This window comes from Balaenoptera physalus (genome assembly GCF_965194825.1).
Source record: "Balaenoptera physalus genome assembly, chromosome: 14".
Classification (NCBI taxonomy): domain Eukaryota; kingdom Metazoa; phylum Chordata; class Mammalia; order Artiodactyla; family Balaenopteridae; genus Balaenoptera; species Balaenoptera physalus.
The window spans coordinates 13310074-13329756 of record NC_138893.1 but is presented as its reverse complement, the minus strand read 5'-3'; the positions used below and the strand labels follow the sequence as shown (position 1 = coordinate 13329756).

General features: G+C 44.0%; 1 protein-coding gene across 12 annotated transcripts in view; it reads left to right on the top strand.

The window, feature by feature from the left end:
• DISC1 (DISC1 scaffold protein) overlaps positions 1–19683 on the top strand; it is a 598559-nt gene that overhangs the window by 230873 nt on the left and 348003 nt on the right. Inside the window, exon 11 of one of the 12 annotated variants that reach the window (XM_082422983.1) lies at positions 548–11129. The exons of the other annotated variants lie outside the window; for them this stretch is intronic. Coding sequence (XP_082279109.1) covers positions 548–909 — 362 coding nt within the window. The 3' untranslated portion in view covers positions 910–11129. Of the gene's footprint in view, positions 1–547; positions 11130–19683 lie in introns of those variants that run through there. 12 annotated transcript variants of the gene reach the window in all.

Below are 19683 nucleotides of genomic sequence, written 5' to 3'. Positions count from 1 at the left end.
TTACAACTGTATACTTATATTTTCCCCTCCTGTTCTTTGTTGTCAGTCTTTTACTTCTATATATATTATAAACACAAATCAGTAAGACTTTCAAAATTACATTATTGTTCCTTTTCCTGGGATAAACTCTGTTTTTTTTTTGTTTTTTTTTTAAATTAATTTATTTATTTATGGCTGTGTTGGGTCTTCGTTTCTGTGTGAGGGCTTTCTCTAGTTGCGGCAAGTGGGGGCCACTCTTCATCACGGTGCGCGGGCCTCTCACTATCGCGGCCTCTCTTGTTGCAGAGCACAGGCTCCAGACGTGCAGGCTTAGTAATTGTGGCTCACGGGCCTAATTGCTCTGCGGCATGTGGGATCTTCCCAGACTAGGGCTCGAACCCATGTCCCCTGCATGGCAGGCAGATTCTCAACCAGTGTGCCACCAGGGAAGCCCAACTCTGTTATTTTTAATACTGTGCTGGATTTTTACTAATTTAAAGTATTTTTGCATTCATATTAATAAATTAAATTAAGCATAATTTTGTTTTTTTACACTACCTTTTTCCAGTCGTGGCATCGAGGTTATACCAGTCTCGTGAAATGACTGGGAGAGCGTCCATCATTTTATATTCCCTGACCGCCATCCTCCTCCACCTGGGCTGCTGCAGCAGCCTGGGATCTGGTCTTTACCCGTTCACTCTTGTCTTGCCACACACTTCTGCCCCCAAGACTGTTTCCCACAATGCAGTGATTCTTCTAACACTATTTACAATAGCCAGGACATGGAAGCAACCTAAATGTCCATCGACAGATGAATGGATAAATAAGATGTGGTACATATATACAATGGAATATTACTCAGCCATAAAAAGGAACAAAACTGGGTCATTTGTAGAGAAGTGGATGGACCTAGAGACTCATACAGAGTGAAGTAAGTCAGACAGAGGAAAACAAATATCGTATATTAGCGCATATATGTGGAATCTAGAAAAATGGTACAGATGAACCTATTTGCAAAGCAGAAATAGACACAGATGTAGAGAACAAACATATGGACACCAAAGGCGGAAAGGGAGGGGTGGGATGAATTGGGAGATTGGGATTATATACATACGCTACTATGTATAAAATAGATAACTGATGAGAACCTGCTGTATAGCACAGGGAACTCTTCTCAGTGCTCCATGATGACCTAAATGGGAAGGAAATCCCAAAAAGAGGGAATATAAGTATACATATAGCTGATTCACTTTGCTGTACAGCAGAAACTAACACAACATTGTAAAGCAACTATACCCCAATTAAAAATAAATAAATAAAATATACATCCCTTGACTTGAACAGTTCAGAGCTCATCTTAGTAACTCAGTAACTATTTGTTTTCTGGGGTTTCTCTACCACCGTATCAGCTGCAATGATGTCACTTGACCAGAAGACCAGTATTGGGTCACAACAGCTTTTCTATCCATATTCCCACTTTATGTGGAGTTTCAGTTGTACCAATGGTGGTATTAACAGCTACTGCCCCACCGTCATTTTTCATGCACTTACTTGTGTGGTGTGATCTGGAGTCTGAATAGATGGGGAACATTTAGTGAATGGTCATGGGTATGGCATTGCAAATGCAGTGACCTGACATTCTCTGTATTTTCCCTGAATTTGGGGTCCAGGGTAGACTTTTACAGCAGGACATAGTGTTTAAATAATTGGTATAAAAATCTTTCCAAAAAATTTTGCCTCTTCATAGAGGTGGAGACAACCCTCTAAGGTATAGTTTCTACTTAGAGCTATTCCTTCCAGAGATGCAGGCGAGGTGCCATTTCTGAAACTTTTCCAAAAGAAATATGTCAAGTGCAACATTTTTTCCATTTTAGTTTATGCTTTTCACTGTTCTCCCTTCAACAATAAATGGTGGGATTTCCTTTACCTTCCTGATGCCCTTGTAGAAAGTGGGCTAATGCACTAAAAGATAATCATTCCAGTTTTACTGAGGAGAACGTTGAGGCTAACAGAAGTTGTGTAAGTGGCCCCAGGACACACGTGACCATGCAGTAGAGCAGGGACGCAAAATACACCCTACGGTCAGACTTGGTTTTGATCTCAGGGCTGTGGTTTCTTCACTTCTTTGAGCACCAGTGTCCTCATAGGATTGATGTGAGGAATTAAAGAAGGTGGTACGTAAAGTATACATCCAATAAAGTTCCCACCACTGGGGACTGAAGCACTTCTATAATTCAGTTTAACAATTCAGTAGATTTTTTTGAGCGCTTATTGGTACCAGACCTTTTGTCAGGTTCCGTGGGCAAAAAAAAAGGTGATTGAGAAATGGTCCCCCACCCTTCCGGCATCACCGATTGGCATGGGATGAGAATCAGACACGAGCAGGCATGTGAAGTTGCAGGGCCAAGTCTATATCAGCAGAACAGTGGGAGCTGGGAGCAGGAAGGGGCAGGTGATTCATTTTGCCTGGCAGGGTTTTGCAAGACTTCAGAGAGGAAGTGGCACTGGAGGTAAATCTTGACGGAAGAGTGAAATTTCATCAGATAGAGGATGTGGGTAGGGCACTTGGAACAGAAGGAGGGCGGATTGCAGACAGACCTTGGTGAACTGCCTTGGGCGTGCGGCTGCCGAATCCTAGGAGGTCTTGGATTAATAGTCAACCTTGCTGTCGTTTCTTTGTCACTGTGTCTTTTCTTTGAAATGAATGGAGATTTTTCCGCTTTTATCCTTGTTTTTCTCCTCTCTGGGTTACAGTGGCAGGTTGCTTTATTTTCCCTTGATAAACTGACTGGTCCGGGTAGCATTTCAGTTTTCATTTCTGGAACGAGGCCAAAATATTTCTTTCACACACAGTGCTGACTAAATTGTCCATTCCTTTCCTTTTCCTTTTTCTGCAACGATCTCCAGCCTGTTTGTACCATCTGAAAAACTTCTTTGCAGTGAGTGACATTTTGCAGTCATTGATTGTCGAGTCTACCGTCTTGGGCTGCTATCAGTGCTGGAAAGCAAGGTTACGTGGCTGATTTTGAGCTGGTCTGCCCGCGCTGCTGTAACAACCAAGCCCCTTGGTGCATTGTAACACCCTGTTTATTTCACACCCGATCACTGGCATATTGAGGAACAGACAGCGCTTTCTCTGTCAGTTTTTCCTTTAAGGTTAGCTTAAGCCAGGGGTGTCTTATTTTTTGTGTTTTCTTAAAATCGGAGAAAATCTAGTTTCAAGTGGTAAATCACCAAAGTAGGATTTTAGAGGCTCATTCCTGGGGCAAGGGGGAGAAGGCACTCGATTAAATATATGCAAGCAAATACTTATTGAATCTCATTATGAGAGCATTTCTACTTCATGAGACGTAGGAGATTTGGTTGTGGCCATCAAGGAACTTAGAATCCTGGAGAATTATATTAAGTATTAGATATTAATATTAGATAAAATAGCAAGATGTAATCAAGGGAATTAAAGCAATATAAAATGTACACAGGAATGTGAGCAGAGAAAGGGCTAAAGCTAAATATACTTGATTTGGTTCCATCATGACTTTGACCTCCAGCAAATGTTAAATAATGATAATGACAAGATTTCATACAACCACACATCATTATCCAACTGTGTACTTGTCTATGTACTTAGTATCTTAAAAAAGTAACATACTGACTCTAGAAAGAAAGAATTACATATTCTTCTTTTTCCGTGTTTTCGTGTTGAGGGGAACTGCAGGCCGCTCAAGTGGACAGACATCCAGAAGATAAGGGGCGCTCGCCAGGAGGGGCTGAGATCTGTGCTGGGCAGGGGAGTGGAGGGAAGGATATTTTGGCTGAACAAAGGTTTCCTTTAACTGAATTGCAAGGGAGGCAAAGAGGAGAAAAACCTTGACTTTTATTCCTTCACTGTGGAAAGTTCTAGAGTCAATAGAAGACCGTAAAACACAATGTAATTTGGGAATTGATGTTGAAAGTCAACGAGTAGAGTTGAAAATAGTTGCTGCCTATTTCCATCAATAAATTTCCATCAGTAACTAACTAGACCAGACGGGAGAACCAGGCAACAAATAATAGCAGAAAATTCCCATAACACAGTGAGGTTTTCCCCAGTCAGTCAGCCACAAACCGATTGTCTGTCCTGAGGGTTTTCAGATTAGTTTCCAAGGAGTCAGGAAAAGGATAGAATTCTACCTTACGCTTCCTACCTAAATCTCTTGGGCAGTGGTTCTCAAACTATAGTGTGCATCAAATTCACCTGGTGGGCATGTTTAAAACACAGTTTCTGATTCCACAGGTAGGGCCTGAGAATGTGCATTTCTAAGAAATTCTCGGGAGATACTGATGCTGCTAGTCCAGGGACCACACTTTGAGAACCACTCCTTTGGGGCCAGTGGGGCCCATGACCAAGTCCTTGTGTTGGCCCCTGGGCTCTTATCAACCCTGAGATCACTTTGGGAAAAATCAAACTATGGAAGAGGATCTTGGTCTACCACTGAATCCAGTCCTTTCCTTTTGTTATTTAAAGTGGCTCTAAGTTTCATCTACTTAAAATGCTGCATCTGGTTTTGAATGGTCTGATTCATTTGTGGATGAAATTACTCCTACGGCAATAAGTATTTATTTAGTGTTCTCCTTTCCCTAGCAAAGCCTGAGGTTTGACTTCTTTATACATATATTTTGATCATCACCATCATTCATGCTGAAATGAGAGAGCAAAGATCTCAGTCACCCCAGTGTATTTTTAGTATCCAAGCACAAGCACTTGATTATTATTTTCTGTTGAGGTTGTCATATGTTCCAGTCATTGCCAATAAAAGAGAAAAGCACTTTTTGTACATATAGTACCAAATAGGTTTGTCTACAGTGACCAAAAATAGAGAGTTTTCATTCCATGTTATTTTACACATCCTACTTCTCCACTGCTTCCCCAAATAGACATATAAGACTAGATTTATTGGATTTTCGTGACTTATACAGAAGTACATACGTCATTTTAGTGTATCTAGGATAAAGATTTTCTTCCCAGAGTAAAAGCTTCTGAAACTATGCAAATAAATTTGTTATTTATTATAGCATTAACTTAAGATACATTCTTCTGAATAGTTCAGCCTGTGTTTGGGATTTAACTTTCTTTTGCCCCCATGTGTATACAAATAAATAGGCTGGAAGTTTCTTGAGGAATGGGATATTTACATAGTTTTAATTTACCTTCCCTCTGAATATTTATTAAATACAATGATGAAAAGAGTAGCTTTACAGTGAGAAGTCCAGCAGATCCCATCTTAATCAAGTGATCAAAGTTAACATGAGTAACTCCCAGATCGAAGTCCTGTGCCACTTGATAGGAAGCAATGAGAACACGACATCAATCTGGGATGTTCTGGAACCCTCCTACACTGTTGGTGGGAATGTAAGTTGGTACAGCCACTATGGGAAACAGTATGGAGGTTCCTCAAAAAACTAAAAATAGAGCTACCATATGATCCAGCAATCCCACTCCTGGGCATATATGCAGAGAAAACTCTAATTTCAAAAGATACATGCACCCCAATGTTCATAGCAACACTATTTACAATAGCCAAGACATAGAAGCAACCTAAATGTCCATCGACAGATGAATGGATAAAGAAGATGTGGTACATATATACAATGGAATGCTGCTCAGCCATATAAAAGAATGAAATAATGCCATTTGCAGCATCATGGATGGACCTAGAGATTACCATACTAAGTGAAATAAGTCAGACAGAGAAAAACAAATATCATATGATATCACTTATATGTGGAATCTAACATATGATACAGATGAACTTCTTTACAAAACAGAGACAGACTCACAGACATAGAGAACAGACTTACGGTTACCAAAGGGGAAAGAGGGTAGGGGAGGGATAAATTAGGAGTTTGGGATTAGCAGATACAAACTACTATATATAAAATAGGTAAACAACAAGGACCTACCATATAGCACAAGGGAACTATATTTAATATCTTGCAATAAACTATATAAAATCTGAAAAAGAAGTTATATATAATCATATGTTTAACTGAATCACTTTGATGTACACCTGAAACTAACACAACATTGTGAATCAACTATACATCAATTAAAAAAAAAAATCTGGGATATTCCTATCCAAAATGCAAACCTGAATCTGATCATGAGGAAATACCAAACAAACTCAAATGGGAGGATATTCTACAAAATTACTGACCTGTAATCTTCAAAAGTGCCAAAGTCATGAAGGTTAAGGGAAGGCTAGAGGGCCATTCTATACTGAAGGGTGCTGAAGAGACAGGAGAACCGCATGCCGTGTGGATTCTGAAGGGCATGGGGAATCCTTTTGTTATAAAAATATTATTGGGACATTTGAAACAATTTCAGTGAAACCTGAGAATTTGATGATAGTCATCTGTTAGTATTAATTTCCCGATTTTGGTGGTTTCTTGTGCTTATGTAGGTTATGTGCTTGTTTGTAGGAAATAACGCACTGAAGTGTTCAGGAATGAAGGGGCGTAGGGTCAACTCTCAAAAGGTTCAGGAAAAAAAAAAGTTTCTCATGTCGTATTTGCAACTTTTCTGAAACTTGTGATTGTTTACAATAAATTCACTGAGGGCATGCATTTTAATCCACGAATCAGTGGAGACAGAGGTACAATACCTGATTGTTTGGCCTATTCTCGAGGTTGGCAATCTGCAACCACAAAATCCTCTCCCATGTGTTTAGAGATCATAAAAGTATTCCTGGTGCTTCCTGCAAGTGGGAGGTAGGGTGAGTCCAAGGTGAATACAGGCCCTTCCTCGGGATGGCACAGTGGTGTGTGAAAATGAGAACAAAACAAAACAAAATAAGCGCTGACTGGTCCCCCCCGATGGCCAGGCTGAGCTCTGCACGGAGCTGGCTGTGCCTCGCCATGCTTTGTAATTGATGATGTAGGTTCTCCAAGGCCGCTCAGGTTACATGGTGCCATGACTGTGCTTTTGGGCAGATATCGTGGTCATGTTTCTTAACTGTATCTGAAGGCAAAACATGAGCGGCATATGTCCTGGAGAAGAAACACAAATAGAAGGAAGTACAAAAAGAAAAAAAATTATTGGATTCTATTTTGTTCTCTTCCAGTCAATCTCATGAGTGAATAACGTCATTCAAACATTTTGTCGGGATGTAGTTTTGTAAGCTGAAGAGTCGCGTCTGTCTTTTACTTCTGTGCTTTGTCCCTCCCCCAGGGGGATATCCATAATCCCATTTTGGCCAGCAAGCTTGCCCTCGTGGCTGGTGGGGCACCAGTTTTATCTCTTGTTAAGGCTGTCATTTTATGGAGAATGCTTAGTAATGCTTCACTCTGGGGTAGAAAAGAAATTGGCCTTTTCAGCCACGAAAGTCTTCAAATGATGGGACTCTCAGTCAGCTTGTCTCGGAAGCTTCAGTCAGAGGCCTCTTCTAGAAAGGCTGCATTTCCTTTGTTCCCTCTGTGCTTGCAGCAGGGCAGGGCTGGGACTGGGGGTTGGCGGGGTGGACACGGAGGTCCCAGGACACAGAATTCAACTCTTAGGGCTGTGCAAGGGCAGGGTGGGCGCCTTCTTAAATGTGTCGTAGGCACCTCACGGCCTCGTCCTGGTCCTGGTCCTGGTCCTGCAGCCTGGCCCACGACCATCTGGGTTCATCTCTCTTTTGTGTGTCAAGAAGCAGCCAGGAGATGCCAATGCTTGGAATTTTTCCCACCATGCTCCCCGATATCATAACTTCTTTTGACAAGTAGCATTTCCAGGGTGTACAGTAGGTGACAGTTTCATCACATTTTTGCCATCACATGAGATACCAAGTTTCCAGCCACATACCCAAAACTCCGTTTTCTCTACTTGGCCAAGGTCTCATTTTGGTTCTGTTTCTTGTAGCATCCTACTTCCAGGTAGGAAATTCTGTATCAGTGAGGAATTTTATACAGCTGTCAGTGACAGAAGCCTCCACACAATGCCTCAAATGAATTTATGAATTTGCTTTTCTCTTGCAATGAGAAACCTGGAGGTAGGATGCCCAGGGCTGGCGTGGTGACTTCCTGAGACCCAGGATCCTTTTGTCTTTCCACTGAACCATCCTTAGCATTGCTTGTCTCCTTGTGTTCACAATATGGCTGCCCCTTCTCCAGCATTGCATCTGCATTCCAGTCAGAGAGAAGACAATGGGCAAAAGGTGCATGCCAGAGGAGTCTACCTCTGTAGTAAGTAGGTTCCTCACAAGCACAGCCAGGAGCTCATGCTTCTGTCCCCTTGGTCACTGTTGTGTCTTCCAGCAACCCTGTCTGCAAGGGAAGCTGAAATCTCGTTGTTACTGTTTTTTTAATTTCGTTCTCTTTTACTTTTATTTTATTTACTTTTAGCTAAGCACATTGCCATCCCCAACAAGAGTTTGCTTATTATGGGGACAATAGCTACTGGGCAGGTAGTCTTGTCACAGCTCTGCTTGGCTTCTTTTGCAAACATGTCACTTCACATGACAGGGAAATAGCCATCTAGGTGGCCTTTGTCAGGCTCCAACTTGGACCACTGACTCATCATTCCCACTACAGAAAGGAACGTTTTTGCTTTCACTTCCTGTATGTCAGCCTCAGGGAGGACTCTGGGTCCTTGGGGGTGGCATGTCCATCCCTGTGGTCACGGGGACATGAGCCACGCTTGTCATCTCTGCCTTACGCAGGGAGAGGGGCGGTTTCCCTGAGGATGGGACAATGACAGATGAAAACAGGTGACAATATTGCTGCCCTTAATTGAGAAAGATCTGATCAGTTAATATATATTGACAAAGACAAAAGAAGAGGACTGCAGGTGGAAAGGAAACCATATTTGAAGCAGGAACGTGAGTAGGGTGTACATTGTTCTATAAGGATCGGGAGCCTTGCTTGACTACAGAAGACCAGGAACCAAGGATGAAATAGGGAAGGGCCGAGGGGCTGGGAGCTGAGAAGCATTTCCGTTCCCTCCAGTGAGGTTGTTTAGGCTCTTCTGCCTACAGAGGTGACATGATCCATTGACAAAATACCCCTCCAGCTTACTCCTCTGTCCCACTCGGGGTTTTTTGTTTCTTTTTTTAAATATCTTTTTTTTTTTTAAACATCTTTATTGGAGTATAATTGCTTTACAATGGTGTGTTAGTTTCTGCTGTGTAACAAAGTGAATCAGCTATACATATACATATATCCCCATATCTCCTCCCTCTTGGGTCTCCCTCCCACCCTCCCTATCCCACCCCTCTTAAGTGGTCACAAACCACCAAGCTGATCTCCCTGTGCTATGCGGCTGCTTCCCACTAGCTATCTGTTTTACATTTGGTAGTGTATATATGTCAATGCTACTCTCTAACTTCGTCCCAGCTTACGCTTCCCCCTCCCCGTGTCCTCAAGTCCATTCTCTACATCTGCGTCTTTATTCCTGTCCTGCCCCTAGGTTCATCAGTACCATTTTTTTAGATTCCATATATGTGCGTTAGCATATGGTGTTTGTTTTTCTCTCTCTCTTTTTTTAAAATTTATTTATTTTATTTATTTATTTTTGGCTGCGTTGGGTCTTCATTGCTGCACATGGGCTTTCTCTAGTTGCGGCGAGCGGGGGCTACTCTTTGTTGCAGTGCGTGGGCTTCTCACTGCGGTGGCTTCGCTTGTTGCGGAGCACAGGCTCTAGGCGTGCGGGCTTCAGTAGTTGTGGTACGTGCGCTCAGTAGCTGTGGCTCATGGGCTCTAGAGCGCAGGCTCAGTAGTTGTGGCTTGAGGGCTTAGTTTCTCCGCGGCGTGTGGGATCTTCCTGAACCAGGGCTCGAACCCGTGTCCCCTGCATTGGCAGGCGGATTCTCAACCACTGCGCCACCAGGGAAGCCCATGTTGTTCTCTTTCTGACTTACTTCACTCTGTATGACAGACTCTAGGTCCATCCACCTCCGTGCTCATTTTTCTCATACATTAGTTAGCATTAGGTTCAGCTGAGACAGAAAATCTCAAATGATCGTTACTTATAGTTGCTTAAAATAGACATGATTTTTTCTCTCACATAAAAGCCCAGGTGGGCAGCCCAGGGCTGGCACAATGCCTCATGGTTTCAGGGACCCGAGCTGCTGCTACCTTGCTCCTTTACATGTGGCTTCAACCTCCTGGCCTGTGGAAACTTGATCCAGGCAGCAGGACGGAGGCAAGGACGAAGTGTAAGGTACTGTGCGTGCTGTCCCTTAAGGAGGGGTCCCAGAAGCTGCCCAATGACACTTCCGCTTAAGGCCCTTTGTCCAGGTCTGTCACGTGACCACATCTAGCTTCAAGGAGGCCAAGAAATGTATTCTGAGGGGCCCAGCTGCAAGCTCTATTCTGCGGGTGGACAGGAGATTGGACATTGGGAGGCACAGCCTCTTGTTAACCTCTCTGTCTGAAGGTCAGTGTAGGCATCCCCCAGCCACGGTTCCCAGGGGACCTGGGTGGCATGAATCTGTACTTGTTCCTCCCAGCAGCCCATGGGCATTTCCTACAAGGGTGGATCGTACCTCTGAAAACAGTCTGGGGAGTGTCAGCAGCAGCTTTTACAGGATTATGAAGAATAGCTCTTCTCCACAGAACAACTTAGAATCCTGGCAGCATAGGAAGTTTCACATCCCACTCCTGGGCATATATCCGGACAAAACCATAATTTGAAAAGATACATGCACCCCTGTGTTCATAGCAGCAATATTCCCAATAGCCAAGACATGGAAACAACCTAAATGTCCAGATGAATGGATAAAGAAGATGTGGTACATATATATAATGGAATATTACTCAGCCATAAAAAAGAATGAAATAATGCCATTTGCAGCAACGTGGATGGACCTAGGGATTATCATACTAAGTGAAGTCAGTCAGATAGGGAAAGACAAATACCATATGATATCACTTATATGTGGAATCTAAAATATGACAGAAATGAACATATCTACAAAACAGAAACAGACTCACAGACATAGAGAACAGACTTGTGTTTGCCAAGGGGGAGGGGGGAGGGAGAGGGAAGGATTGGGAGTTTGGGGTTAGCAGATGCAAACTATTATATATTGGATGGATAAATAACAAGGTCCTACTGTACAGCACAGGAACTATATTTTGTGATAAACCATAATGGAAAAGAATATGAAAAAGAATGTATATATGTGTGTGTATATATATATGCGAATCATTTTGCTGTAGAGCAGAAATTAACACAACATTGTAAATCATCTATACTTCGATAAAATAAAAAAAGAAGGTTCACTAATTTTTAGCTGAGATAGAAAAGAGTAGTAGAAAGTTTTCACATGGAAGTCACCTAACTGAATTCTCCAAGGAGGCACCATAGCATCAAACTGCGTAGGTTGAAATTTTTTAGAAGGATTCAGTGTTCTTGGATCTCAAATCTCTGCCATTTCTCCCGCGTAGGATTTGCACAGCACAGTGTTGCCTCCTGTGACCCACAGAGGCACATTTCGTTTGACCTGAGACCTCTTATTTGATGCTACATCTTTCTTTTCCTTGGACATTTCTTTTTGGTCTAGAAAAGCTGCTAGAGCTGTGTTTAATCCACTGCTCTTGTTAATGATGCAGATACTGTAGACAAAGAATTTATTCTCCTTGAGAAGGTGAATTCAGTTTGGCTCTAGTGGCCGAGCATTGTCGGATGAGTTGATAACCAGGGGATGCCTAGCAGGTGAGAACTTGGACCGGTAGGTGGGCTTCTGTGCACCTGCTCTCCACAAGGGTCATAAACCCCACTGACATCTTCTCAGGATTTGCTTTTTTATATGGATTCCACTGTGCCAGAAATGCCTCTTCTCAGTGACTAGTTGGGTCATCCACACCCTCTTTTGGGGTGTGACATAGAAATGGAAATGGAAAAGCTGGAGGGAATCATAATATTAAAACGCAAATACTTCGTCATTTAATCATTAAGAACAAAGATTAAGAAAACTCCAAGAGTTGGAAATATCAGGGTTCACACGATCCTTTCACGTAATGAAGGCTACCTCTCTCAAATATGCTCGATAAAGGATCATTCTATCTTTTCCTGCGGCTTTATTGGACAGAGCTAATTGTTTGAAAGGCCTCTGTTCTACTGAGGAGAAATAAAATTTGAGAGGGAGTGTATTTCATTCTCACTGAACGAATATATCTCACTTTCCGTAAAGAAAATACAGGTGTGTGTTACTGCCTGATGCGTCGGGTAATACGAATCACAGTGATCTCTTGCATTTGCGGAGTGTGTTAGGGCTTCCAGGATGCTTTATGTAATACTGTGGGCTCCAAACAGGATAATGTGCAGTTAAGAATCACATAGGCAGGCATTTTTGTAATGAGGAAAATTCAGGTTAAGAGCTGTGTTTGCTTTCCTGAGGTTACGCAGGAACGAGCACGTCTCCTCCTTCTCCTCCTGTGTCTTTCTCCTCTGGATGCTGGAGGCCAGGGGAAGCCAGGATGGGTCAGGAGTAGGGGTGGGAGAGGGCGGGGTGGGGCTTGGGGAGCACAGTGGCTGACCTCAGAGAGACGAGTCATTTGGGAGGGACAATTTTCCTCTACCTTTCTAGGTTCTTCTGGCTGGCTTAATAATTAAATTGACTAGAGACAGATTAACAGGAGAAAAAACAAATGTACTGACATACAGGGGCTCCATGAGCATATGAGGACAGTCAGGCAATTGAGGCTATGCTATTCTGAGCTAAGGGGCCGGGGGGATGTCGGGGAAGACAGTTGACAGCAAGACGGAAAAGCACGTGTTTGTTGAACAGATGTTTGCTGGGCCGAAAGAAACAATGGGACACAGGGAGGAACTTTAACAAACAGGCTTTGCTAGATTCCTCCCTGTCTCCCCACCTAGTTCATACTATACTGATGGATGTGAGCGCTTCCTTCCTGGGACAGGTCCGCTATCCAAATTCTTTTAGTCAGTGAGGGGGAGGTTAAAATTTCTGCCTTAGTCTTTTGGGCCTTGATTGTTTTCAGTTCCAAGTAATCCGCATACCAGAGTGGCACATTTTGGGGTGGCCAATTTTGCTCCCCCTACAGAGCCTACCCTTCACCCTTCCTGCATGGTTATAAAAAAAATAGGGTATTTGCTTTCCAGACACAGACTTTAACCTCTTCTTGATGAATTAGGGTTAATATTATGAATACTAATTATTAGTCAAGTAGTATTCTTTGACTGTTCATATGATCACACTTTATTTCTAAGACCGTTTTCACGCTGAACATGACGATCAGGAGGGGCAATGTGATTATCTTCATTTTATGACTGAAAGAAGCTGAGATTCCAAGAAGCTAAATTACTTGTGCTTGTAACAGCAAAACTTAGAACTGGAACCGGAACATCTGACTCCAAGTTCATGACTTTGTCTGCAGGGTGATATCCTCAGGGTCTGCGGAGCAGTGTGTGGCCGGGGCCCCTTCACATAAGGCCGCGGGGCTGCTGTGTTTCAAGTTGTGGTCACCTTCGTCGTTTTCCATTTTCTTCCCTTTCTCCCCATCCAGGCTACGACCTATATTTGTTCGAGCGATGTTCCTGTCTATTTCAGCTCTTTCCTATTTCATGTGTTTGTTTTCATCTGATGGCACCTCAGAAATGAGAGAACCAAGACCATTTAGAACTCTAAGTGTTCATTGAATTGACTAGAGGCAGATCCTGACCTGAGCGGCTGTCGATCCACAAGCTTCACAAACCCCGTGACCTCCCTGTAGGCTCCTGGGTGACTGTTCAGATTTGATGCCTCGTCCTGGTTTGTGTTCCAGACGCAGAGCCTGTGACGGTTGCATTCCAATCAAGTCAGGTCATAGCCCTCACCCTGCCTCTGCACTCTCGTGTGTTACACATGGGACTGTAGGTAACTGGTACAGAGCTGGTGTTATTCGGGAATAGAACATTTGTAAAATCTCAGGATGGCTTTAAAGTTTGCATTTCACCTGCAGTTATCCTGTAGGACCCCCGTTTAGGAGAAATAGATCTCTCTTGCTCTGAGGGTTCCTTGAAATTTTTTGATGGCTCTTTGAATGCTGACAGGGGCTGTGAGACCCTAGGCCAGCAGGAAGGAAGGGACAGTTGGAGAAGGAAGGAAAGAGATGGGAGCAGGCAGAGGAAACAGGCAAAGCTCCACATCTGTGAGGTAGCGTGCACTTGTACACCTGCACCTGCCTCTGAAACCTCAGTAGCAGCTGTCCCATTGTGACCTAATTTTGGCTATAGATTTCCTTTCTTATTTATGTTTTCTACATTCCCTTCTCCATAGAGTTTTTTCCTGGTATAACATTCTATAAAGCCCCACAATTTTAAAAAAAATTGTGATTTTCCAGCCTTTAGCACTTAACTTGTCCAATGTCTATTTTCTTTCAGACTTCACCCTTCTGGTTGCACTAAAAAGTCTTTGTTGATGAATGAATCTTGATGGTTTTGAAGAAGCAGGAAATACTATTTTCTCTCCTCACTGATTGATTTTCTTTCTTTTTTTTTTAAAAAGTATTTATTTATTTATTTATGGCTGTGTTGGGTCTTCATTTCTGTGCGAAGGCTTTCTCTAGTTGTGGCAAGCGGGGGCCACTCTTCATCACGGTGCGCAGGCCTCTCACTGTCGCGACCTCTCTTGCTGCGGAGCACAGGCTCCAGACGTGCAGGCTCAGTAATTGTGGCTCACGGGCCCAGCTGCTCCGCGGCATGTGGGATCTTCCCACACCAGGGCTCGAACCCGTGTCCCCTGCATTGGCAGGCAGATTCTCAACCACTGCGCCACCAGGGAAGCCCTGATTGATTTTCTTGATAGATCATCTGTGTAATTTATACACAGCTCAGTGACACTAATCTTGTTTTGTTGTTGTTGTTAAGACAGCTTTGACAATAAGCCGCTCCTTTGTCTTTGATTCTTAATTCAGCATTAATAAAACATCCATTTCTGTTATCACCCATAACAGTGAGAAATGTGTTTCAGACTTCGCTGTGCTGTTCTCAAGTTCTTGGTGGATTTTCTTTTCTTTTTATGCTTAAAAGGTTGAGCGAGTGAATGGAAGGTCACATGGGGACAGCTAAACTTCTCCCTGGCTTGCCACTGGGGTGTTTTTGTCACAGTGGCCAAAGTGCATGTCTACTGCATGGAACTTTGCTGTGGGGATTAGCTAATCCATCCTTAGCTAATTTCCTATTTTTTGTTTTTGTGGCTGAAGTGCCTTACCAGGCATATTGCTGCTGAGACTGGATCTAAAGACCTTTTCTGATTAGTTCTTAATCTTGATTGGAATGAGTCAAAACGAGTCCTGTTAGGACGTCTATTTTTGGCTATGAGTAATAGCTGTTGCGGTCTCTCTCACAAACAGAATTTTGCGTCTAAAAATAACGTGAGAAGTGTTTAAAAACAATTTTTAGGTGTCCTTTGGTACAACTAGGATTTGTGTACTTTTATTTTCCTGTGGGAACCTATTGTTTGTGATCAGTGGCTGAAGTTTAGATTTCCAGGTCCCAGGCAACATCTTGTGAGGGTTTCCCTGCGTCCCTCCAGAGCAGGGATTCTCAGCCTTGGTACTGTCGACGTTTTGGACCATATAACTCTTGTTAGAGAGGCTGTCCAGCGAGTGCATCGAAGGATGTGTAGCAGCATCTATGGCCTCTGCCTATTAGATGCCAACAGTGCCCCCTCCCCAGTCGTGACAATCAAAAATGTCTCCACACTTTGCCAAATGTCCCTTGGGCTTAGGGCTGCCGGAATTAGCAAATAAAAACACAGGACACCCAGTTAAATTTGGATTTCAGATAAACTGTAAACATTTTTTTTTATTGCGGTTAAATATACACAGCATAAAAATGACCATTTAAACCATTTTTAAGTATAAAGTTCAGTGGCATTAAGTACATTCCTTTGTTGTGCAGCCTTCACCACCATCCATCTCCGGAACTCTTTTCCTCGTCTCAAACTGAAATTCTATCCCCACTAAATACTAACTCCCTCTCCCCTCCTCTTACAGCCCCTCCCCCCACCAGCCCCTGGCAACCACCTTTCTACTTTCTATGGATTTGACTAGTCTAGGTACCTCATGTAAGTGGAATCGTGTGGTATTTGTCCTTTTGCATTTGGCTTATTTCCCTTAGCATAATGTCCTCAAGCTTCATTCATACTGTCGCATGCATCAGAATTTCCTTTCTTTTTAAGCCTGAATAATATTCCAATGTACGACTATACCGCAGTTTATTTATCCATTCACCTATTGATGGACATTTGGGTTGCTTCCACATTTCAGCTAGTATGAATAGTCTGCTATGAACATTAGTGCTTATGAATGATTTCTTAGTAAAATATGTCCCACGCAATTTCAGAATATACTTCTATGTTAAAAATATGCATTGTTTATCTGATACTCAAATTAACTGGGCATCTGGGCATCATCAAGCTGTTGTATTTGATTTCATCCGGTCAGTAATCCTACTGAGTGGAGAACCATGGCCCTAGGCACTGCCCTCCTTCCTCGGGCCCTGGCTCGGGGCTGCAAGGACAGATGTCATCCCTGGGATTGTCGTATATGACTTGCAGGTAAAATCTGGGAGATTCCAAGACCCCCAGCACAGCGAAGCTCACGCAGAACAATGTGGGCACCATTAACATCTCCTTTCCTTAAACTTCGTGAGTCAACAGCCATTTGCTCTCAACTTGGGAAAAGTGATGGAGGTATTGACCTACTGTTTTTGCTCTGTTTTGCACCCACAGTGGTTCTGGTAAATGAATGTGTATTAAGGTGACTGTACAGAAATAGTATCACTGGCTACTTGTCTCCATTTCAAATTGTTTCTCTTTTCCCATTTTGCTTTTTCTATCACCCAGAGAAGCCACTTAATAGATTATTTCTACCTGGTTGAGGACAGTCACGTGGCCGTCTAGAACATTGCCTCCGAGGCACAGGGACTTGGGTGAATCCTGGCTCTGCACCGCCAGCCTCGGTTTCCTCATCAGGATAAAAAAATGACATGAATGCCTTCCTCAGTGGGGTCCCCAGGAGGGTAAAGGAGGTCATTCGGATACAACTCTGGCTGTGGGAATAGCCGATACATGTAGGTGCTCAACTCGACTGAGCTTTGAGCTGGGGTGAGGTTTTGGTGGCAGAAAGGTAGCGGTAATTGCTAACATTTATTAAGTGCTTACTGTGTACCAGCCTGAAGTCTTTGCATGCATTGTTGCTTTTGATCCTGACATTGAGCCCCTGAGGTTTGGACCATCATAATCCCCTTTCACACATAGAGAACTGGGGCACGGAGAAGTTTACTTTACCGAAAAGTGAGTGGCGGAGCTGGGGTTGGCCTTGGGGCATCCTGACTCCAGGCTGAATAGTCATCCTAACCGCTCAGCTACACTGCTGTCTGGAAGGAACACAGGGAACGGAAATGACGCACGTGGGGAGCACTGAGGTGGGAGGTCCCTCCCTTCAGGCTCCAGGAGAGATGCCTTTGCAGCCCCTCAAGCCCAGCCCCAGGAAGGATGCTCCTTCTAGGACACCTTTTGTGTTTCCTACCTACTCAGAAACTCTCGCCCTCCTCCTCCCCCCCGCCCCGACCTGGCAAAATATCGTGGCAGTCAGGACTCAAACCGCCGATCCCCAGCTTGAGAAAACGCGATACTGATTTTTCACAAAAACCAGAATGGTTTTAATTTTCCTGCACTGACTCAAATAGGAAGTCAGGCAGTTACCACTTAGCTCTCCTGCAGGTGGGAAACCGTGGCCTTGGGCTCTCGGGGCTCTGCACACTCGCTCTCCTAAGGACCCTGTTTCCCAGCCCACCCACTCACCAGCTGTTCCAAGGTGTCGACAGTTTAAACTTTTGATGGGAGATGTGGCCTTTCTTTCTTCTGCGATGTTTTGGGGCCTGGGAAGGAACCTTCCCTCACTGACTGCTGCGGGCAGACCTCACCTCACCTGGGGTGGTTTTCTTCACTGGAAAACTTCACACCCACGTGCACGCTTCCAGACGCACCTGTGGGGTGCACGTACAGGCTACTTCTCAGGGTTTCTGCCCAAGAAAGCATGGCTGCTGGGTGTGGATCTGGTCCACGTGTGTTACATCATGCAGGAAGGGTGTCGGCAGGTAGCTCTGTTGTGGCTTTCGAGATCCTCCTATGACGACTTTACACAGGGCATCCGATGGTGAGAAGCAGAGCCTCCTGAGACCTAGAAACAAGAATTCTGCTCTGAACAGCTTCGTGTTCTGGCTGGAGCACTGTTTTCACAAGAGGAGGCCTGGCACGGGGCTTAGGGGTGTGTGTTTGGTTTCTGAAGTCATAAAACCGAGCACTCATTTGGGTTCATTGGACAAGTCCTGCTGTGTCCCTTTATTTGTTCTTTCCTGTATTACGGGCTTAAGGGTGGCTTCTTTCAATGTCTCTTTATTTTCCCTGAAAGCTCAGTAACGATTTAATGACAGAATTTAAGGAGCTTGTTATATAAATACACGTAAAGGGAAAAAGATGAACGTTTTCCCCCGGTGAGTAAGGGCGACCGTCAATCCAAGGAAAGCAGCAGAAGAAAGGGCCAAGGAAAGGCCTGCCCCCCTCACTGTCCCTCTGTCCCTGGGGGGGGACAGCCCACGCCTGTGCCCCCGGAGCCTTCAGGCTGAGCACGCACAGCTGCACCTGCAAGGGAGGCCTTGAGTCTCTTCACGTGTTGGAACCGGGAAGGAAGGAGCATTCTTGTCAAAGGAGACCACATCTGAGCCCCAGAGTTACCTACGGGGCAAAACTATTCTCTTGGAAAATCTAATGAAACACTTTCAATGTGATGTTCCCCAGAGAGTGTGTGGGGCGGGTGTGAATACATCTGCGTGGGTGACATGAGAATAACTGGCCACATGAATGATGCAGAAGAGGAAGAGGGGCGACACTGGGAACCCTAATTCTCCTTAAAGAGACGCATGGTATTCCCCGGCCAATTAGAAGAGGGAAGCAACTTCTCTGTTGAGACAATGGAAGGATGCTTGCAACTTTTTTTTTTTTTTTTTTTTTTTAATGATTCTCTTGCTGCCTGGTGTCCGTCAGCTCAGCATTTGTCTGTCTTACGGACAAGGTGAAGTTGGGATGGCCTTATATATGGCAAGATAATTCTGGTGGCAGCTTGAGGTTCATCTTGACGGTGCTACGGAGGGACTTGAGAACTTGTCTGGAAACTTTGCCTGCTCCCCTGTATTCTTCCTACAGGAGACTGCTCTGGCCTCTGTTCTTTATCTAAAAGTTGGTGATAATAGGATTAGCAACTCCATGGTGAAGTTGTGCACCCAGGAAAATCTTTAGAAACACCAGAGCTGTCTGAGGCGGGCAAGGCTTCCGTCATAGTCGAGAATTCCCTGGTACTGCGTTGTTCAGGCTGCAGCTGATTGGCTGCTGTCAGGGATCATAGCAGAGAATGTTCACAGTCATGGAGGAGGGGACAAGATGACCTCAGCGATTTCCTCCAACAGTGAGATAACAAGTACAAAGTCCCCCTTATTATACCTGTAATGGGGTGAATTGTGTCCCCCTGCAAAAAAGATATGTCCAAGTAGTAACCTCTGGTACCTGTGAATGTGAACTTACTTGGAAATAGGGTCTTTGAAGAGATAATTAATTTCAGCTTCTTGAGATGGAATTATCCTGGAGTTAGGGTGGGCCCAGAATCCGACGACTGGTCCTCTTTCAAGAGGAAGGAGAGGGAGGTTTGGGGCACAGAGACCACAGAGGGGAAAGCCATGTGGAG